The sequence below is a fragment of the Lactuca serriola genome, chromosome 9 (genome assembly GCF_051521515.1).
Source record: "Lactuca serriola cultivar US96UC23 chromosome 9, Lser_US96UC23_V15, whole genome shotgun sequence".
Taxonomy (NCBI): Eukaryota; Viridiplantae; Streptophyta; class Magnoliopsida; order Asterales; family Asteraceae; genus Lactuca; species Lactuca serriola.
In genome coordinates, this window is record NC_136416.1 from 33,517,833 (window position 1) to 33,540,387 (window position 22,555).

The 22,555-nt window shown below is 36.4% G+C and overlaps 1 protein-coding gene across 2 annotated transcripts; it reads left to right on the forward strand.

The window, feature by feature from the left end:
• The first annotated feature begins 3,008 nt into the window (after positions 1 to 3,008).
• On the forward strand, positions 3,009 to 9,073 carry LOC145073286 (villin-3-like). 2 transcript variants are annotated; one of them, XM_079019835.1, is made up of 23 exons: positions 3,009 to 3,463; positions 3,774 to 3,894; positions 4,011 to 4,110; positions 4,201 to 4,266; positions 4,345 to 4,647; positions 4,724 to 4,901; positions 5,078 to 5,213; positions 5,345 to 5,504; positions 5,605 to 5,755; positions 5,880 to 5,980; positions 6,052 to 6,210; positions 6,313 to 6,381; positions 6,468 to 6,536; positions 6,627 to 6,764; positions 6,875 to 7,003; positions 7,108 to 7,255; positions 7,353 to 7,504; positions 7,590 to 7,715; positions 7,794 to 7,856; positions 7,925 to 8,243; positions 8,338 to 8,633; positions 8,716 to 8,802; positions 8,903 to 9,073. In XM_079019835.1, exons 2-23 carry the CDS (start codon positions 3,845 to 3,847, stop codon positions 8,963 to 8,965), a joined length of 3,063 nt encoding a protein of 1,020 aa, XP_078875961.1. In that variant the 5' UTR covers positions 3,009 to 3,463; positions 3,774 to 3,844; the 3' UTR covers positions 8,966 to 9,073. The 2 variants fall into 2 exon arrangements, with proteins under 2 accessions (XP_078875961.1, XP_078875962.1); XM_079019836.1 differs by having other exon boundaries at positions 8,913 to 9,073.
• Positions 9,074 to 22,555: the final 13,482 nt, after the last annotated feature.

Below are 22,555 nucleotides of genomic sequence, written 5' to 3' on the forward strand. Positions count from 1 at the left end.
TATCAACGTGTACAACTTTCCTTTTGGTAGTTTTGACTAATTCCAACTTTCATTTTTAGCATATATTTTCTACCTTTGATGATTTTGTAAAAATTATAACTCTCATACGGGTTTTGTTTTCGACATTCTCGGTCTCAAAATTCCTACTTTGAGAAGTACTATGTTTTTCTTTTTGGTGACTTTTGCTAGAAGTCAACCGTTCTCTTCGTAATTTTCGACGTTTTAACTTTTTATGTGCGATTGATTCCAATATATAGTAAAAACTATATCTCCTCCATGATAGGTCGGATTTTTATGAAATTTATATTTTGGAATCACGTTGAGGCGTACATTCTGAATATGTTAACCTGCTCATAAGACGACATGATTTTTCACGAACTTATTTTTGAGCCTATTCGTCGTAATAATCGCGTTTGGTTAGGACGAAATCGAATATATATATATATATATATATATATATATATATATATATATAGAACCTATATATATATACACACACAATACTGGAATACTACATTATTGTCATATTACACTTTATTGTCTACGTTGATTTCTAACGGCGATCAGTGACGCTTTTGTCTCGGTTGTCACAATAATGTCAATCATGAAATTCAGATGAACTCATTCTCAAGTTATTATTTTGCTAATGTACTTCTTTTACGATGGATGGTAGATGCATATTAATAGTGTGATGTTTTAACAAAGTAATGTGTGTATTAGGAATATATGTCTGAGTTTGTGTGCACTGTTGTTGTATGACTCCGTTAACATCCGAAATGTCAATCCGGAATATCAGTATGGAATGTGTGCATTGGATTGCGTGACATTTAGTGTTCATGACCCATTATAGTTAAGAGTGACATTAAAGTTACTTATACAACTTCAGAATAGCAACAAATTAACCCATGTCATGGACTTTCAGAATTAGTGAGCACGCTCGTTCGGTCTTGGATAATCATTGGTGATGATATTGTTGTCACCGATCTCCCATATTTGATGTATGGATCACTTTGGGCCCGCTTCAAAAATATGTTTCACTATAAGTTATCTTGTAGAGAGCATCGAATAGAAGAAGTTAAGAGTAAGTTTAAAGACATAACATCAAATGTGAAGACGTTTAACAAACATAATTAATTGCTATTAAAAATAAATATTCGGTTACACAAGGATTAAAACAACCATCAATGGGTATGGTATTTCCAGTTCAGATGGAAAGGGAACAAGATGCATATTTGCGTCTGGTAAGTACATAAAAATACATCAGTCTAATAATATATCTGAACTATATGGAAAAATCTGTAATGTTTGAATAACGTGATGCTGTAATAGCATGACCACATGATATGCTAAGACTGCACCATTTCCTAGATAAACATGTGTAGTTGTTTAGATATACAACACAAGTTTTTCTAAAATCAAAAACTTGAAAAATGTCGGCCGTGATATTTGTTGACAGCCACTGAACAAACTTGTGCATCCTCCTCCGAAGCACCATCTCGACATACGGGGTGAGTACGTTAGTCAATCTCCCTGAAAAATAAACATTATAATTTATGTTAATTTTACAACTAAATAATAATTTAGTATTTATATATCATTTTACCTCCCGTGACTACGTTGAATAAAAATCCATTGAATGTAGTCACATATTACCTCAATAAGCGTTAATTATCATTACATTGTGTTTATTAACTAATAACACCAGAAGGAATTATGGAATATCAACGTTGAGTACATTCCAACAGATGTTGGGAAATAGAGTATTTTTCATTTCACATGAACTATGTTGGTAAGCGCCTCACATGCAATAAGGGATAACTAACAAAATGTTTCTTGAAAAACAGACATAGTATATGATTTGCATGTATGCCAGAAGAAAGGTTCAAATGTTATGTTTTGACCATCTCTTGTATGCACATACAATGCCACACTCATACAACAATAGTCGTTATAAGAATTAGGGAATACCTGACCTAGGGTTGAAGTTATGGCATCGTCTATATTGGTTATGACTGATATTTCCTTAGCATCCATGAAAGCTTCCTTCAACCTCACGAGGAACATCGTATAAGAGTCGACATTATTTGCCACACCAAGAAAGAATGCTATAGGCAAGATCTGGATGTTTCTGTTTATAACAATCACTATGAACATTGTGTAGGTAGTCTCCTCTTAAAGGGACATTACCTGTAAATATGGCAAACAACAAACAATCTATGAATGTATGAAGCTGTATTTTTTGTAGGAAAATAAAACAATAAGTTGTAAAAAGATTATACATTTTAACTATACAATTAAAATTTGGAGCAAAGTCATTTTACCACACATCCAATAGCCACAAAACAGAGTTGGAAACGATTCATGACATTAGTTTTGATGTTCGTGTAACTATGATGGTTCGTCCGCTGAAGGTTGTGCATGTAAACATGCAAGTTTGTAAAGTTTTCTTCGCGGTCGTTGTCTAACAGTTATAATAGAGAATTATGGATTTTGGCTGTAAGTGAATAATTAAATGGAATATCACGTGTTATATAGCAAAGTAAAACCTAATTTTTGTGTTCCCGAAATGTCATATCTGCATGTACAGTTTTAACTACCGTGTACTCTAAAATTGACTATGTTAGATTCCAAAATCCAAACTTTGCCTACCATCAAATACTCTTAAATAAAGAATATTTCTCTATAATGCTCTATTCTAAAGAAAATGATCATTTTTCCAAAATTTATAAAAGTTTATTATTATTAATAAATTACTTATTTATAACGGTTAGTTACTCATTTATAACATTTATAAAAGTTAGTTACTTAATTTCCTTGTTAATATTATTTGTAATTATGTCAAATTTATAATATATTTAGCTTATTTCCATTTAAACAAAAGTAAGAAAAAAAACCGGACGAAACCTAACTTTGTGAACCGGAGACGAACTCAAAGCTATCCTGGTCCCAGCTACAACCCTACGGTTGTGTCCCAACTCCCAACTTCTATTTTGAATTTGACGCCAAGAAAAGAATTGCCAATTGCCAATTGCCAAATGCACTTTCAACTTTCAAGGACAAAAAATTAAAGAAAGAAATAATGGGGACAGAAAAAGGGAAAATCGAAACGAAAAGGAAGCGTTCGCAGGTGCCCTTGTCACCGGATCTCTGCAAAGAACTTCGCCTTTTTTGATTTTTTCCTTCTCTACGGGCCTGCATGCCTCGTTCATGCTCACCTTCCTATAATCTCCTTTTCAACTACAACTTTGAATTTTCATTCATATATCAAGATCATAGAAGAAACCCCGTCTGGAAAAGATTTGAAAACAACCTGTAAACACCAATTATTGAGCTCTTTGAGTACCCCCATTCCTCTTTCTCTCTCTTTTTCCATCAATTATCTACTTTACCCTAATGTTTCCTCTTTCAAAACTCAGCACATTGTGATCGTTTTGGCGTGAGAAATTATTTGGGTGTTACCCAGGTACGTTTCCTTCTCATCGATTGATTGTGTCACTTGTTTATATGTCGTCAAATATTTTGATGCAATTCCCAGATTTCGATTTGAATTTGATCATCTTTTTCCAAAAAGTTAGGAGATTGCTTGTTTTGCATATATGTATGTTAGATGATGCTGCTTGTTTTGATCTTATCACAACATTGGCTCTTATTAAGATTTTTGATCATTGGTTGAATATGCTAAAGGTGATAAATATAGAAAACTTGTCAATGAGCTCTCTTTTCAGGAAAACCGACTCCTACACATACAACTGACTTACTGATTGAAATCGCAGGGACTTGAAACCTTGGATGATCTTCTTCTCTATCCTCGTTGAAACAAGTTATAACACAGGATTTCTGCACCATGTCTATCAGAGTTCTGGAGCCTGCATTTCAGGGAGTTGGTCAGAAAGTGTATCCTTATTGAATTTCTAAATTTTATAATATATAAAATTGTTCACATATGGATATTGTTACTTTACCTCCATTGTAAACAGTTGTGTAGATTTTTTTTCCTTAATTCCTTGTAGAGGGATTGAAATATGGAAAATTGAGAACTCACAACCAGTACTTTTACCAAATTCTGACCATGGTAGATTCTCCTCTGGTGATTCATACATTATCTTGAAGGTGCTTATAACCTCCAAAAATTTATCTTTTTTCTCCTGTCTTTTTATCTCAAGTGGTATAATTCTATTTCAACAATTTGTTTATTTGCAGACTGCTGGAAAGGCAGGTGCATACACTTACAATATACATTTCTGGTTGGGAAAAGATGCTAATCAGGTATTTCATTCTACGTTTTTTTGTAAATTTCTTGTGTGTATATCTGTAACAAATAGTCAAATTCATGATGTAAATTAGGATGAAGCTGGAGCAGCAGCTGTAAAAGCTGTTGAGCTTGATTCAGTTCTTGGCAATCGTGCAGTAGAGTATCGAGAACTTCAAGGTCATGAATCTAATAGGTTTTTGTCATACTTTAAACCATGTTTAATTCCACCTGAGGGAGGTTTTGGATCTGAAGTCAAAACACCCGAAGAAGAAGAAGAAAAAGAAAAAGAAGAAGAAGAAGAAGATGGAGAAGAAAAAGAAGAAAAAGAAGAAAAAGAAAAGCCTGAACCACGGTTGTACACATGTAAAGGAAAACGAGTTGTCAGATTGAAACAGGTGCATATATAATTCAAACATATTTTAGATCAATTGTTTATTCATCTTTTGAAACATCTTTCTGCTCTTTATTCAGGTCCCTTTTACGCGCTCCACCCTGAATCATGATGAAATATTCATATTGGACACTAAAGATAAAATCTTTATGTTCAATGGGGCCAACACGAATGTTCAAGAAAGGTTCAAAGCATTAGATGTTGTTCAGAATATGAAGGAAAGATATCATGAGGGAAACTGCAATGTTGCAATTGTTGGTAGGGCACTTGTTAGCCAAGTTCTATCCCTTCCTTGTTCATTACCTTTTTTTCAATATTTATGATTGGATGATCTATCAATTGACAGAATGTATACATTCAATTATCCATCCATCATTATTCTTGTTAACTTATTATTATTATATTCTGTTTTTCATTCTCTTAATATGTTGCAGATGAGGGAAAGCTACAATCAGAGGGGCCATCAGCTGAATTTTGGGCCCTCTTTGGTGGATTTGCTCCTATAGGCGGCAAGAAAGTATCAAGTGATGATGATATAATTCCAGAAAAAACTCCCCCCAAACTTTACTGGTATAATTCCACTCTTTCAGTTGTAATGTTTAATCGTAACATGTAACACGGACTAGTTACCCTTTTGGTCAATTAGGGTACATTAAATTAATCTATGAATCTTGAAACTGTTCCAACTATTTTGAATGCAGCATTGTTAGAGGTCAATTTCAGGAAATAGAAGGCGAACTTTCAAAATCATCATTACATAATGACAGATGTTATCTTTTATACTGTGGCACCGATTTATTCATTTGGGTTGGTCGAACAACACCATTGCCAGATAAAAAATCTGTCATGCATGCTGCTGAGGTTCCTCCCTCTTATACCTTTTACTATCTTTTATCTTTTATCTTGTGTATCTGTTAGTTGTTATTGATTCTCCCCTATATAATATAACCACCATCTGTAGGAGTTTATTCTCAAAGAAAATCTGCCAAAGTCAACTCCTGTAACCCGTATTGGTCAAGGTCATGAGACAAGTTCATTTAAATCCAACTTTGCTTCTTGGTCAGTAGCTTCAGCAGCTTCTGCTCCTGAGGAAACTAGAGGAAAAGTAGCAGGTAGATTATTTCTATATCTTATATATATTTTTGTTACATGGGACATGGCTGTTTGAGTTTTCTAGGGCTATTTTTGACTTTTTCTAAAACTTACCCTAAGTTCTACTCTTGTTCTAATTACTAGCTCTGCTGAAGCAACAAGGTGCTTTTGTCAAAGGTCAGACAAAAACGGCTCCTGTAGAGGAGGATGTTCCACCTTTGCTTGGAGAAAATGGAAAAATTGAGGTTTCAGATCATAAACTTGTTGCTACATTTAGATTTAATGTAGAAAGATAAAATAATTGTGGGCTCTTTAGGTATGGCGTATTGATGGTGAAGAAAAGACGGAATTACCCAAGGAGGATATTGGCAAATTTTACAGTGGAGATTGCTATATTTGTCTTTACTCCTACCATTCTGATGAAAAGAAAGAAGATCACTACCTGTGCTGTTGGATTGGGAAGGATAGCATCCAGGTAAACTAAAACCATATTATTTCTTTTCTTTTTTTTTTTTAAGAAAAAAAAATCTTTAATTGTGTATTTGGGATGAAGACTTGTTATGTTGTCTGATCTCAGGAGGACCAAAAAACGGCTGTTCAACAAACTACTTCAATGTTCAACTCTATGAAATGCAAACCTGTTCAGGTACCATAAATATAATAGCTTTTTTTACTTGTTGCGCTGCTGATTATATATAAATTTAGTTTTGAAATATTAGTATCTTATCGTAGGGTCGAATGCATCAAGGAAAAGAAGCACCACAATTTGTTGCTATCTTTCAGCCTATGGTTGTTCTCAAGGTACTCTCTTCCACTTGTAGTAGTTGTAAAAGATATAGCTCTAGAAGAAGGCTGTTAACAATGGTAAATATTTGGTTTTACTTTTACTAGGGTGGATTGAGCTCTGGTTATAAAAACTACATTGCAGAGAAAGGACTGCATGATGAGACCTACAGTCCAGATACTGCTGCACTGATTGAAATATCAGGAACTTCAGTTCATAATAATAAAGCTCAACAAGTAGAGAGGGTATGCTCTAGGAATATGATCCACTTTCTATTATTTTTGTGTATCATGTGATTGTTGAAGGGATTTAATTCAACTAAGACTTGACAATGTGCATACATAATCTCATTCAGGTTGCAACATCTTTAAATTCATATAGCTGCTTTATCCTACAATCCAGCACAACGGTTTCTACCTGGTATGGAAACCAGAGTACACCAGAACAGCAGCAATTAGCAGCAAAAGTTGTTGAACTTTTGAAGGTATGCTTTTTAAATTATCGATCTTACATCTTTATTTACTTTTATACCCCTTTCCAATCCTTGATAGTTAATTCAACTCCTTTTTTTTCTTCTTATGTCTTTAGTCTGGAGTGCCTGTAAAATTCTCTAGAGAAGGAAAAGAAAGCTTAGCTTTCTGGCTTGCACTTGGTGGAAAACAAAGCTACTCAAGTAGCAAAGTAACACAGGAAATCATCCGTGAACCTCACTTGTTTGAAGTAATAAGCAATAAAGGTTTCAAAACCATAAACCATCATCTATCTTTCACATGTCCATTTTTGCTGATTATATCCACCAACTGTTTTTATCATCTTATTTTCCTCTATTATAGGAAAGTTAGAGATTGAAGAAGTTCACAGCTTTGAACAAGATGACTTGTTTCCAGAGGATGTCTTGATATTAGATACACATGCTGAGGTCATCGTTTGGGTTGGTCATTTAGCACAGTCAACGGAAAAACAAAACGCTTTTGAAACTGGCGAGGTACATATCATAATAATAATAATTATACAAATGCAAAATTATACGTTGTATTGGTTGGTATGTTTTTTTAATAAGTTGATTTCAGAAATATGTAGAGCTGGCTGCATCTATGGATTCCTTGTCCCCATCTGTCATATTATACAGAGTAACAGAGGGAAACGAACCTTGCTTCTTCACAACATATTTCTCATGGGATCCTGCAAAAACTACTGTATGTATACATATGTATTAATAATTAATAATTAATAATTAATTTGTATCTCATTTTTCTCTTTCTCAATGGAACCAGGCTCACGGAAATGCATTCCACAAGAAGGCTGTGCAACTCTTCGGCTCAGGCTGTGTAGCAGAGGTATTTCTTGTATAAAAAGTTTTTTTTTTTTTTTAAGTGGCCCCTATCATATTATTTTATTACAACAGAGCCAAGATGTTAAGCCCCCGGGAAATAAACTTAGTGGGGCCACCCAAAGAGCATCAGCCATGGCAGCTTTAACCTCTGCTTTTTCAAAATCAACTACTGCTCCTAAAACTCCTCAACATGGACCACCTCCAAGAATGCTAGCTCGTGGGTCCCAGAGAGCGGCGGCAATAGCCGCCTTATCCAACGTCCTCACCGCTGAAAAGAAGGGACCAGCATCGGACCACCATTCCCCTCCTCATAGGCACAAAAAATTTTCATCATTAGAATCTGCCTCTGCCCCTGTCTCTTCCTCTACCTCACCTGTTAATTTTGACCAAGGTAATCAATCACTAATCATATTCATATATACATTATTATATTAACATTCTCCTATAAAATATAATGGTGACAAAGAATCCATGCTTCTATACAGCTCCATTCAGGAGTGGGAATGTAACTCCAGTGAGGAGTGAAAATGTAACTCCAGTGAGGAGTGAAAATGTAACTCCAGTGAAGGGTGAAGAAGCCTCTGATGTTTTTGGCAATAATGAGGTTGCAGATGAGACATCTGAGCCGAATGCAGAGACCAATGAAGAGGAACCTTCAAATAAAGAAACAACAAATGAGAATGAAAATGGTGGTGAAGACATTCAAAGTACATATAGTTATGAACGACTCATAGCAAAATCAACAAACCCTGTTATTGGGATTGATTACAAGAAGAGAGAGGTAATCTTGGTTGTAGATATGATTTAAGAAAAGTATTATTTAAATGATGATCCGATATTTGTTGTTGGGTATGATGTTTCAGATGTATCTCTCCCCGGAAGAATTTGAGGAAATATTTAAGATGTCAAAAGAGGCATTCTATCAGTTACCAAGATGGAAGCAAGATCAGGTTAAGAAGAAAGTTGATCTCTTTTAGACATTCAAGTCTTTCAAAAATAAATGGTACCCTTTTTTACCATATCTATTCTTTTGATTCTTTGCTGGTGTAGTTTTTTTCAGGACTACCCGATGAGTTCATTCTTTTGATTTGCTTGCTATGTTTCTCAGTTTGATTTATGTTTGAGACCCTTTCACATTGTTTTGTATAGATATAATGCATCCTTATTTGAATTCTAATATTGAGCTTAGAAAGCATGGTGTTTGATGTTCTTACATCGTTATGTGGTTGTGGTGTAACAATTATCAATCGAAACCCGAAATTAACTAGTTTACTTATAACATTTGCTCTTTTAATTCCAATTAATTTGGTAACAACGTTATTCGGGTCTTGCTCCATTACCTCATAGAACAGAAAATGATGCTCTTTTGTTGGGGATCCTACGGTGGATTCATACAATTACCTTAGCAATCCAAACATATACCAAAGAGATATCAAACCTTCGGTCTCATAAACAAGTTTAAAACCCAACAACGAAACGGATAATCAAAATGCAGAAACACGATAACAATGTATAAAAATGAAAACACAACATAACAAGATTAAGCAAATGTAAATAGCAAGCAAATAAACTTACTAGACAAACATTTAACATGGTTTTACAATCATGGTGATTATGTACATCTATGTGGAGAAACGAACAACTTATATTATTAATCAATAATGAAACAGGGGTTATAAATCGCTTAAAAATAACCAAAATGAAGAGAGACAAACTAGCTATAAAATGACTAAATTTTTGTATCTAAAGAAGAAAACTCATCAGGAGAAAATGGCTATTTGGTCGCTACTTCATGTGGTCATACCAAATGGCCATTTTTAGTAAAAAAGTCGTCACTTCAAGTGGCAACCATGTGGCGAATCTAGCATGATCCACAAAACTCAAATTATGGCTACTTGAAGGAGCCAACAGTTGGTTAGGGTGGCAAACTTGAGCTGCCGAAAATTCTTTCATTGCTTTCCCAAATTCTTGAACGGATTATACAAAGCATTGCGTATCTCCCAAAAACAACACTCCACCTTGATATCATTGCACACACAACTTCGAAACAAATAACCTAAATTTCTGGAAACGCTCAAATGGTTATGTAAAGATAACGAAGTGCATAATAAACTATAAACAATACAAACATACATACAATCCAAAAGAATCAATAAATCCAAACTAACCCCTAAAAGCCGAAAAAGTATATGTCCAAAACTCAAATACCACAAATGTTACCATGAGCTTCGACATGGCCATCACCGGAAAAACAACTTGCACTATATTTCAAAATGGCTGAAGCCAAATAAATGACATACCTTATGAAACTAAATTGATCAAATCTCAAAACAAACCTGAATACACAACGAAACATCTCTCCCTCAAATGTATTTTGGCCCAAATGGACGATCTCCAAACTATTCTTAAGAATCACCTCAGATGAACCTTCTTCAATGATTGCAAACCTTTTCAACCTACAAAGCAAATAGAAAAGATTTCCAAGATGTAGACATGTTTTTGTTCTAGAACTAGAACTGAGTAACAAACACCAACAATGCTGAATTACACATGTCAAGTATAATCCACTACCATCCAAAGCAAACACAACCCAAACATCACCAAGAAGTATGCATCGAGCATAATGAATCTGTCCCTTCAATTCCACCAAAGAATCTCTCCTTTAAAGATGAACAAAGAACCAAAATCAAGCCACTTATTAAGTACTTATAATATAAATCAAGTCCTAAACCTACTTTAAAAGTTAATCTAATTCATTTTAATCATTAAGTAACATTAATGAGTTACTAAGGAATCTATGATGGTGATTTGGGTTAAATTGGGCTTAATTGAATTTTTTACATGGGCAAAACCGGCACATGGCCTGTGTGAAATATGCATTGGCATACAGATGACCCGTGTGACACAAGCCATGCCAGTTTGTGAGTTTTTTCTCAATTGGGTAATATACTTTGGTGTATTTGCTCACAAAATTCTATAAGCCCTCATATTGACTTCAAAGGATGAAATAAGTTCTAGTAACTAAGTTTACAGCTCAACTACATATTATTTCGTTAAGAGTCTCATTATTTCAAAGTTTGAATGAGCTTAATGGAAGTCGTCAAACTTCCAAATTAGCCTTTAAGTTTCATTTAACCTAAACATCATCTAAATTGATTCTAATTATCATAATCGACTCAAATAACATCATAAACTTGTTATTGACTTTTTAGAAGAAAAAAACTTAATTACACACGAAAATATATCTCAAGTGTGATGATCTAGTGATTTGAACAACAAAACTTAGAGGTAGTGTTTGGTATGCATTAATCAAACAGGTCATGGAATGGAACATTACAGTGGAATAAAAAAAATCTTGTTTGGTTGGCATAAGAAATGAAATGAAGTATTCATCACAAAATGTGATCCCTTCATGGATGACTTGCATTTCATGGAAGATGTGTTTTTTTTCTTTCTTTCTTGGAATGGAAGGATATACAATTATAGTTATAAATTACTTTTTATTCATATAGTTTTCAATTTTATTAATCTTAGAAAAATTTAAACTTCAATATATATATATATATATATATATATATATATATATATATATATATATATATATATATATATATATATATATATATAGAGTGAGGTTCAATAGAGAACCATAATTACCCAAGGAACCAATCTTTTTTTCAACTTTTAGAACTTATTTTTTATCAAAAAAAAAAAAAAAAAAAAAAAAACTAAAAATACAGAAATTCATAATTTTTTATCCTTTTTCCAATGATATAAAATTCGATTTTTTTTAACGTCAAATTCACAATGTGAATCTTTGAAAATTCACAACGTGAATCCGGATTCACACGATGAATCCGAAAAATATTTTTCACATTCACAATGTTAATATATGAATTTAGATATTTTTAGATTTTTTTTTGATAAAGAATAAGCTCTAGAAATTGAAAAAAAGATTTGGTTTCTTGAAGAACCAATAATTATGGTTCTCTATTGAACTTTTCCATATATATATATATATATATATATATATATATATATATATATATATATATATATATATATATATATATATATATATATATATATATATATATATATAACACTTTTTATTTATAATTGTATTTTAAATTTTCATTGCATCTGGTCCTTTTTTAATATTTGTTTAGATCATAGATATTTTTAAACTACTTGTAAGTTGTAAGTACGTATTTTAAATTAAATAAAATATGTTTATATGTAATTTGTATAACCATATACCTTTCTTTAATCAATTTTTATTATTATAAAATAATATTGTTTTCTTTATTTATCAACTTTACATTACTTAGGTTTATATTTATTGATGAAAAATAGCATGTTTGAATGACAATTCATCATTTTGATCCAACCAAATATGACAATATAATGTAATGGTCTATTTTATTATCTTGCATATTTCATTATGTTATCTATTTCATTCCTTAGTCATTACATTCCATAATACCAAAAGTGATGATTCTGACTTTTCTTCTTGTGGATATATGCCTTCCAAAATTGATAATTTCTGCTTAGTTCAAGGGCAGAGTGTCTTTCCAGCAATGCACGTCTAATTTGGTCGTTTTGGGTCTAAAATGGACACCGAGTCTAAAATGGGTGTGTCAGGTCTAAAAAGGACACCATGTCTAAAATGGGTGTTTCAGGTCTAAAAAAGACTTGTTCCTGAAATGCAATTGCTCCATTATTGAAGGCCCAAATTTGAAAATTTTGGAAAAGCTTTATTTCTTTGTAGCTTAAAGTGAATGCAAGTTTCCTGGAAGAGATAGATCATAAAATTAATTAAGAGAGTTCTTCTTCCCTCCCTTTTAGAGCTTCATTTCTAGGGTTTCACCCCTTAATCACCAAATCACCATTTTAGCTAATTATAATCTCTTTGATCAAACTTTGTAAATTCTGAATATTTTAGTGGATTGGGCCTCGGCTTCCTCCGTCCGTGGTTTTTTCCCGATTTGGGTTTTCCATGTAAATCTCTGTATCTCTATGATTTACTGTTTTGCTAGGTATTTTCATTGTATGTGGTTGATTATTGTTTGATATATTGGTCCTATTCCGCTTGAACTAATACTGTTCTTGTGATTCAGATTTCTAATTTGGCACGAAAGCAATGATCCCCACTGAAGTGGTGATCCCCACAACGAGATACCTACTCTAAAACCAAGAGGACAACAATAGGATCCTGGCCCAGGATCTCGACACCATAGATGAACTTAGTGTCACACCCCAAAAGCGGAACGGCGGAAACGTTCTGGGGTGGATGACGTCATGTCAAGTATCACAACACATGCATTATAGTAATCAAAGTACAACAAAACATTGCATTAATAGAATAATTTTACATGGTTACATTACAAGGTATCAAAGTAATACAAGTAAATATAAGTAAGTACGGCCTGACACTAAGCTATCTTCATCAACAGCTCCGAGGTGTACCTGTCTAATGCTAACCTGAGAATACAAGTTATTTGAAAAGCGAGTATCAACATTTTTACAAATGCTGGTGAGTTCATAAGCATTTAGTGACGTTTCATTCAAATAACTTAATAAAGTAATAGTTTAAGTGTTTACTGTGTATTAGAGTTCTTTCCAGAAAATCCTATATTTTCTTTTAATAAAGCAACCTTCTACCAAGGCTGGTCAGTGTTGTGTGGTAAAAAGTAGTTTTCCCTAAGTTGCTATCATTATCAAAATACTGAATTTGATTATTAAGGAAAGCAAACGACATCAGGGAATATCATATGCCTCAGCAGTGAGGACTGCTGACTAAGGCAAGGAACCATAGACTCCAGGAAAGTATCAAACAAACGACACGCCTGGTTCAGTCTAACAAGTGGAGACACAAACCCCAGAAGGTACCAAATGAAAGGTACAACTAGTAAGGTCTAAAACAGTGAATACAAACCGCAGACAATATCAGATGAAAGATACATCTAGCAAGGTCTAAAACAGTGAACACAGTGAATACAATGAATACAGTGGATTCTGTGAATACAGTGGATACAGACCTCAGACAACATCAAATGAAGGATACGTCTTGTAAGGTCAAAATAGAGGAGACAGACCCCAGACAGTATCAAATGAAAGATACGTCTTGTAAGGGCAAAACAGTGTGACTCTGAAAATGAATTACCAGCATACAGTGTAAATTGTTGGCGAAATACCGTTACCTTAAAGCCATGAATTATAAGGTAACCCGAGATACTCGTAACCATACTGACTAGAGTAACAGACGCCCTACAAGCGTCTAAAATATGTGACATTTGTCACCCGTTGGCTTGGTAGGCTGGGACTGTAGCTAGCAGTCTGGGTGCGGGGTTGTCAATCCCGTATAGATCTATACACACAATGTCCGCTCTCCCTATAGGAGACTCTGGTTACCAACTAGACGACGGAGAAGGCCGTGTCCTGAAGATGCATCCCAAATAGTGGGTAGAGACTTCCAAATAGTGGGTTTCTAATGAAAGTGCTGAACTAGAGGTAGAGACTTCCCAATAGTGGGTTTCTAATGAAAGTGTTGAACTAGTGGTAGAGACTTCCCAATAGTGGGTTTCTAATGTAAGTGTAGACTAGAGGTAGAGACTCTTAACTGAATTGACTGAAGTAACCCGTATGTCTAAGCTTGTATACATAGTATATAACTAATGAATCAAACGACCTTCGGATGGACATCCGATCCCACCAGACCACATCTCAACGAAGAAAAGGAAATAGGGCGGACAAGCCTTCCTAAGTCCTTCAATCATTATCTATATGCATCTATACAAGCACATACATACATCTAACTACGACTGAATGTGTATCAAGTAGAAGTGATTCTTGTGAAGTAGGAGTGTCTAATAAGTGAAGTAGGAGCGGTCACAAGTGAAGTAGGAGTGTCGAACAAGTATAAGCGTATCACGAAGTAGCGACGACAATAAGTGAAGTAAGAGCGTATCAAGTATAAGTGAAGTAGAGTCGATATCAAGTATAAGCGAAGTAGGATCGTATCACTAAGTAAGAGTGTGAATAAGTATAAGTGTCCATCAGGTATAAGTGACTTCAAGTATAAGTGAAAACGTTACAGAGTAGGAGTATAAAATAAGTATAAGCGAAGCAGCAGTATTTAACAAGTAAAAGTATACGTCGAAAGAGGAAAACTTTGATGAAAAATCTTTATATCCGGAGAAAATCACAATTTGTATTCTTTTGTAAAATATGTTTGAAAACCTTAGAAAATCTTTCATAAACTAGTTTGGAATGAATTTAGATAAAACAGTATAAGTAAAAGTTTTGAAACAATTGAAAACCATTATAGTGTCCTACTCGGTAAAACAGTGTACAGTGGTAAAATCTTGTGCATGCGGGTTATCAATCACATGTGATTGATATGATAACTGACATGTTTAACTTGTATCCCCCCCTATAAAACATTTAAAAAAACATTTAAAAGGTTCATTCAGGGGTATGAACTCACCTGGTGTAAGTAGGTCCGACAAAGGTGCCGTTTGGGCGTTCGGTGTCACGCGAGGACTTGAACACACATAATGAGCTATTTAACATATGTTCACATACAATTAGCATATATAATACTAATTAAACACATATACGCGCTCACAGGAGCGGAAAACACTATGGTTAAGTGTTTGGGTGTCCCGGGTAGCGTTTAAGGGTGTGTATGGCTAAGGAATGGAGCTTGCTATCCGAGAGTAAACCCTTATCACCTAGTTTACGGCCCAGGGACATCTCACCATGAGTTTACGGCTGTAAACTCATGGTGATGGATTCTAGGGTGTTTTAGGGCTTCTACTTGCTCATTGAATTATTCTAAGTACTTTTCCCAAAAGGCATGAGTGGTTTTAAGGCTTCTAAGGGCTTTATATTGGAGTTTACGGCCTAGGAACAACTCCTAAGGGAGTTTACGGCCGTAAACTCTCATCCTTAGAGTTTTGTGAAGTTTAAAGTCCCTAATACCGCAATTTATAATGAAGTATGATGCTATTTTGGGGGATTAAAACTATCATTTGGACGTGTTTTGGGGAGTTTACGGCCTAAACACTTGCTTGGGCCGTAAACTCCTTTTAGTCCCTCCATTTCTTGTGTTTAAGCCCTTAAATCCTTCCTAGCATTTTATAGAAATAGTCTAAGTCCATTTGGGGGACAAAAACCAACATTTTGGCTTGGTTTGGGGAGTTTACGGCCTTGACACATGTCTGGGCCGTAAACTCCTATTAATCCTCCAATTCTTAATGTTTAAGTGATCTAAACCCAAGAGAATAAGCCCCTAATTTATGTGTTAAGCCCTAGGGTGGTTTGGGAGTGTTTTGGAGGCATTTTGACATAGTTTAGAGGTGTTTACGGCCTAAGCAAGTGCTTGGGCCGTAAACTCTCTTTTAAGCCTCAAAATGATTGTTTTAAATGTGCAAACACTCCTAGGCTAATTCCTCTATTTATTTCCAAGCCATTGGGGACAAGTTTGGGTCATTTTGGCCTTAAATAGGGTGTTTACGGCCTAAGGAGGATCTTAGGCTGTGAACTCCTTTTCCATTGCTTCTAAGTCCGAATTTTGGGCCATAAACATGAATCGATATGTTTAGAATAGGCTAGGGTAAGCGGACTTACAATTTGGAAGCGTTTGGTTGTGGATTCGAGGCGAAAACGGGTCTAGAGAGAGAGTATAGAGAGAGAGGGTGGAAAAGTTCCAAATGGAGTTTACTCCCCTTTATATATGGGTGGGAGTTGGAGCTTAGTGGAATTCTACCCAATACTGCCGTTATACGGGGCTTTTGGTCGCACCCGATTTAGTGGTCGTAATAATAAACCTTAACATTTTCCAAATAAATGGAAATGTGTGTCCTGTGTTTTTATTTCCTTTTATCACGACTTAACGGCATTTTAAATGTAAACAATTGGAATGTTTATTAAATTGACGCCCTCTAATTAACGAAACTTTTATACAGTGGAATATTCTGTTAACGGTAACGGGGAAATGTAACGGGGCAACTTGGGTTGTCACACTTAGGGATCTTGCCAAGATCCGTATTGCTGCTCATCAACAAAGGATTACCATAGTATATAATAAAAACATAAGGAATAGGAGATTCCATGTAGAAGACTTGGTACTAAGAAAAACTTTCCAAAATACCAAGGATCCTAGTGCAAGTAAACTAGCTCATAAATGGGAAGGACCATACCTCATAGATGCTGAAGCAGGTAAGGGGGCATATTGGTTAGCCACCTTAGATGGAGATATATTGCCAAGATCCTGGAATGCGATACATCTCAAAGCTTATTTTATATAAGTAAGGTCAGTCGTTTCTTGATACACTCAAGGTATGCATGCTTTTTATCCTTTATCCTCTATTTTTTATTATTTATTTTCTTCAAATATTGTTACTAACTTAAGAATCAGAGGGGTGTCAGTTAGGCTAACGCCCACCCTTAGCTAACGTTTGCTGCATGCAGAGACTAAAGCATCCCGATGTTCCAGGATCTTGAACTCTAAGGATCCTAACATTCAAGGATCTGGGTGCTTAAGGATCCTAACACTTAAGGATCCCAACTTCCAAGAATCTTGAACAGGTGAACTTTCAAGGATTCTAATGTCCAAGGGACAATTAAGAGCCCCTTAACTAAAAACATCCGATAATTCACTATACGAATCTCCTAAGAACAGAGATTGATCATCTCTCCAGCGAATAAGGGCACTTAATCCCCTCTAAGGTTTAAAGAGTTAATTACCTCTTTCACATGAGTTAAGGTTTATACACCTCGCTTGGACGTATGATATCTAACTATGGAATGAGAATAAGGGGATCATTCACGCTTCAGTAACTTGGTAACCCTCTTGTTTCTGAACATAAGTTAAGATCCTGAAGTTTGACCTAAGATTAATAACATTTACATGTTATCTCAAGTTGGGATCTTCCCCATAATATACCTAAGGTTAATAACATTTACATGTTATTTCAAGTTGGGATCTTCCCCAGAATATTCCTAAGCTCTATAACATTTACATGTTATCATAAGTTGGGATCATCCCCAGAATATTCATAAGCTCTATAACATTTACATGTTATCTTAAGTTGGGATCATCCCCAGAAAACTCCTATGGTTTATAACATGTTGGGATTTTTCCCAGAAAATATATAAAGTTTATAACATTTTCATGATATCATACGGCTTGGAATTTTTCCCAGTAATTCAAACAGGATTCATAGCAATGACTTTCCTCAAGCTAAAGTTAAGGATCCTTCTTGAAATTTGACAAAATAAGTTAAGATCCTTCCTAACGAGCTTCTAAAATAAAAACCTCTTCAAGCATCAAGGTCATACGAAGACAAGGAGTTCACAAATTCAAACTTTTCCTAAGATCACCAGGTTTCATCTATCCTTATTCTTGAAACACTTTAAGTAAAGTTTGAGGATCCAAAACTTTTAGGATCCTAAACAAAGATTATTTGGCTACCAGAACTTAATTCTTTGAGTTCAGAAGATTACTTATAATTTGCTAAGAGATTTTTTAATATTATTTGTAGGAACTAAATTCTTCAGGATCCTAGTGATCTAAGAATCCCAGTATCACAAAACAATTATCCAAGATGATCAAAGGAAAGATATGAAAAGAAAATACTGCCACTGCATTCAAAAAAGGGGGTTGTGCACCAAACCACCAAAACTTAATTGTTTCACATCATTAACTAAAACCAAAAGCTACCCAAACAAATTTTTTCAGGCCTAGAGCTTAGCTCGGTCATCATCGACCGCTTTCTTCTCCTTCTCCTCCTCTGAAGGCTTAGACCCAGGATCCTTAATAGCAGTGCCAAGCTTGCCGGTTATTTTGGCTAATGCCTTGCTCCATCCAACTACATTCCAGGATCCTGAGTTCTCAAGATCCTCCGCCATCTTGATCTTGGCCTCCCAGAAAGCCACTGCAACACTCGCCTTTGCATCGACAATAACTTCCTTGGTTTCCAGGATACGTTCCTCTTCCTTCTTGGCCTTCTATTTGATCAGAAGCTTGACCCTACTAAGGAGATCTTCATGGGTCACCTTCCACTCCTCTCGTTCCTTCAGAACTCGCTCAGCTTCCTCAGCCAGAATCCTTAGATTAATCACTGATTGGGAAACATGAGAAAAAACCTAAAATAAGTACGGTGTTAATAGAAACAAATAGAAATTAGAAACTAATTTCATAAAAACACTTACTTCTTGGGAAAAGGAAAGCAACTTCTGAAGTGACTCTTCGGCTCCTAGATTCTCCAAGTTGAGATCCATGGCTTCTAAGGTCACTCTCTTATGGGAACTTGGGGCCTTCACGGTGAGATCAATGAGAGGTTTCTTAGGAGGAAGAGGTAAGACAAATTTCTCCCTTTTGACTGCAATCAGACCGCTAGACACATCATCTGCAAGGTCAGATAAAGCAAATTGAGCCTTGGGACGAAAAGCCTTGGATCCTACACGCCATATAAGATCATTATCAATATGTGATTCTCATTCAGGATCCTCATCGATTCGAAATTACCACAGAAAATATAAGGATTTTACAAGTTGCCATTGATGCAGTGGTAGATGAGCCTTCTTGAAGACCGGGACAATCGAGCTTGAAGGACCTATCAGCCGCGGGAACAATGAAGAGCTTCTCTATCTTTTCTTCAGCATCCTTGGTATGTGGAATAAGTTCTTCGAACCTAAAAGTTGCAAAACAACAGACAAGATGAAACATCCCAAAAATATGGTCCAAAAATTTTGTTTTTAAAATATAAATAAAACCATCATCGTCATCCATTATGTAAAATCATAAGTCGTGTATCTCAAAAATATCATGAACAACTATCAATATATCAAAAACATGTGACAAATCATCAGAGTAAATCATCCCAGGCTAAAAGTTGTGGTGTGTGCCATGCAGTGATCCCGAGCCCTTCCCTTTACTAGCGGAAATACGTGAAACCAAAACTAAAAACTATAATCACGGAGCTTAGTAAGTCTCTCAAAACTACCACATACCATACACTTAATCACATAATAACGTACATTGCGCCTTGCCCACTACATCGGGCCCCGCCTGACATCGGACGAGTCCGAAATTGGGCCCCGCCAGGCATTGGACCGAAGTCCGGCATCGGGCCCCGCCCGACATCGGAGCGTAGCCCGGAACATATAAACATACACATGCAAGAATCACAAATACATCTAGCATACAAACATTCCTCGAGCTTGCCCCGGCATCGGACTGAAGTCCAAAAACATATAATCTACATCGGGCTAACCCCGACATTGGACCAAAGTCCGGCATATGCTAATATACATAAACGGCTACTTCTGCTTCTCCCCAGCTAATATCATCACAATAACACTTAATCAATATCCAAAATCTTTCATAAGGTAAAATGACTACTTTACCCCTGGTCAAAGTCAACAGTCTAAGTTGACTCAACTCGCCGAGTTGACCCATCAACTTGCTGAGTTGACCAATCAACTCGTTGAGTTCTATAAATCAGAAATCCTGAAATCACGATCCAACTGGTCGAGTTATCCCCTTGACTCGCCGAGTTCCTCTGCTTCTCGTAGTCGCGATAAAACGAGTCAACTCGTCGATTCCCTCCTCAGACTCGTCGAGTTCTACTTGGTACAGAATCGGGACAAAACGACTCAACTCGTCGAGTTCCTCTATGGACTCGACGTGTTCCTCAGTCTGTTTGGGCTTTCTTAAGGGATTAAGACCCTACTCTTCAGATCCGAGCCTCTTATCTCTCATGCATACTGAAAAAGTCCTTTTAAGGGTAAAGTTTCCAGCTTTACCGGTTAATACTTCTATTTCATGGGTTTAGCTCAAACCTTAAACCTTTAGGACCTAGATCTTGGTCCACAAGCCATCCATACTCCAAACTAAGGCCTATCCAGTGAGATCCGGACTGTAAATACTCCATGAACACGTAAAGTTCATAAGTTTCTTCCCATGCATGGTCTTTTGAAGCTTAAAAGGCTAAAATGTCAACTTATAGCTTGCATGGGGCTTCCATAGCCATAAAGTTTGCACCTTTTTGCCATGTGAGCCCCTTAAGGTCATAGATCTGAAGGTATACCCACTTGGGACGTCCATGTCCCAAGGATTATGTTTCTTGGACCAAAACCACCATAAAATGATAAGAAGGAGATCTAACAAGCTACTAAGCAAGGTTGAGACTTTCTTACCAGAAAATAAAGAGGATGAGATGTTGTTTCTGGATCTACTAGCTTCCTTCAGAATCCTCAAGCCTCTCCTCTTCTTCACAAGCTTCAAGTACACAAAGTTCACTAAAAATGGCTCATAAACTCACAAAAGGCTCTAGGGTTTTGTGGATTATGGTTTGGACTTGGAGGCTGAAAATGAGGCTAACAAGTGGGGATTAAGATGCTTAAATAGGGTGCAAAACCCCGAAATTAGGGTTTCATCCTGGCAGCCCTACTCGTCGAGTCAAGGATCTCAACTCGTCGAATAGGCGACTTAAAATCCCGCGGCTAATCTCCTTTCTACTCGACGGGTCTGGGGCTACCAACTCGTCGAGTAGCTCTATAAAAGTGAATAAATTATAATTAAATGCGTACCAGGAACCAGGCGTTATAATTGTCCCCCACTTGTCTTAGACTTCTTCCTCGAAGTCTGCTGCATCTGGAAACAACTCTGGGTAGTGCTCCCTCACATCCTCCTCGGCCTTCCAAGTCCACTCTGAACCCTTGCGGTGTGACCACTGCACCTTCACCAGCTCGACCCTCTTGTTCCTTAGCCCCTTCGTCTTCTTGTCAAGAATAGCTACTAGTCTCTCAATGTAATTCAGGTTGTCATCAACCTGAATATCCTCTAGAGGCACAACCGGTGAGTCATCCACTAAGCACTTCCACAGTTGAGTAACATGGAAAGTGCTGGTGGATCTGGCTGGGCTCTGCTGGAAGATCCAAACGTTAGTAAGCAACCTGGCCTACTCGAGCCAACACCCTGAATGGACCGATGTATCTGGGGCCCATCTTGCCACATTTCCTGAACCGGATGACACTTTTCCAAGGTGACACCTTCAAGAGGACCATGTCGTCTACTTGAAACTCCACGTCTGAACGACGTTTGTGGGCATAGCTTTTCTGTCGACTCTGAGCAGTTTGGAGCCTGCTCTGTACCTGCTGGATCCTCTCAGTGGTCTTGAGTACTACCTCAATACTCCCTATGACTCTATGACCGACCTTGCCCCAACAGATTGGGGTCCTACACTTCCTCCCGTAGAGCATCTTGTAGGGAGGTCGATCTATGCTAGCATGGTAACTGTTGTTATACGAAAATTACGCCAACAGAAGATACGTATGCCAACTTCTGCCAAAATCCAAAACCCATGCATGTAGCATGTCCTTGAGAGTCTGAATCTCCCTCTCGCTCTGCCCATCCGTCTGAGGGTGGAAAGCGATGCTGAAGTGGAGACGAGTACCCATCTCGTCATGAATCCGCTTCCAAAATCTGGAAGTGAAATGGACATCTCAGTCTGACACCACCGAGAAAGGCACTCCATGTCATGCCACTATCTCACACATGTAGATCTCAGGCAGCTTCTCAGTGGATATACTCTCCTGGATCAGGATGAAGTGCGCGCTCTTGGTCAACTGACCCACGATGACCCATATCGAATCTACTCCACGTGCGGTCCTGGGAAGCTTCGTGATGAA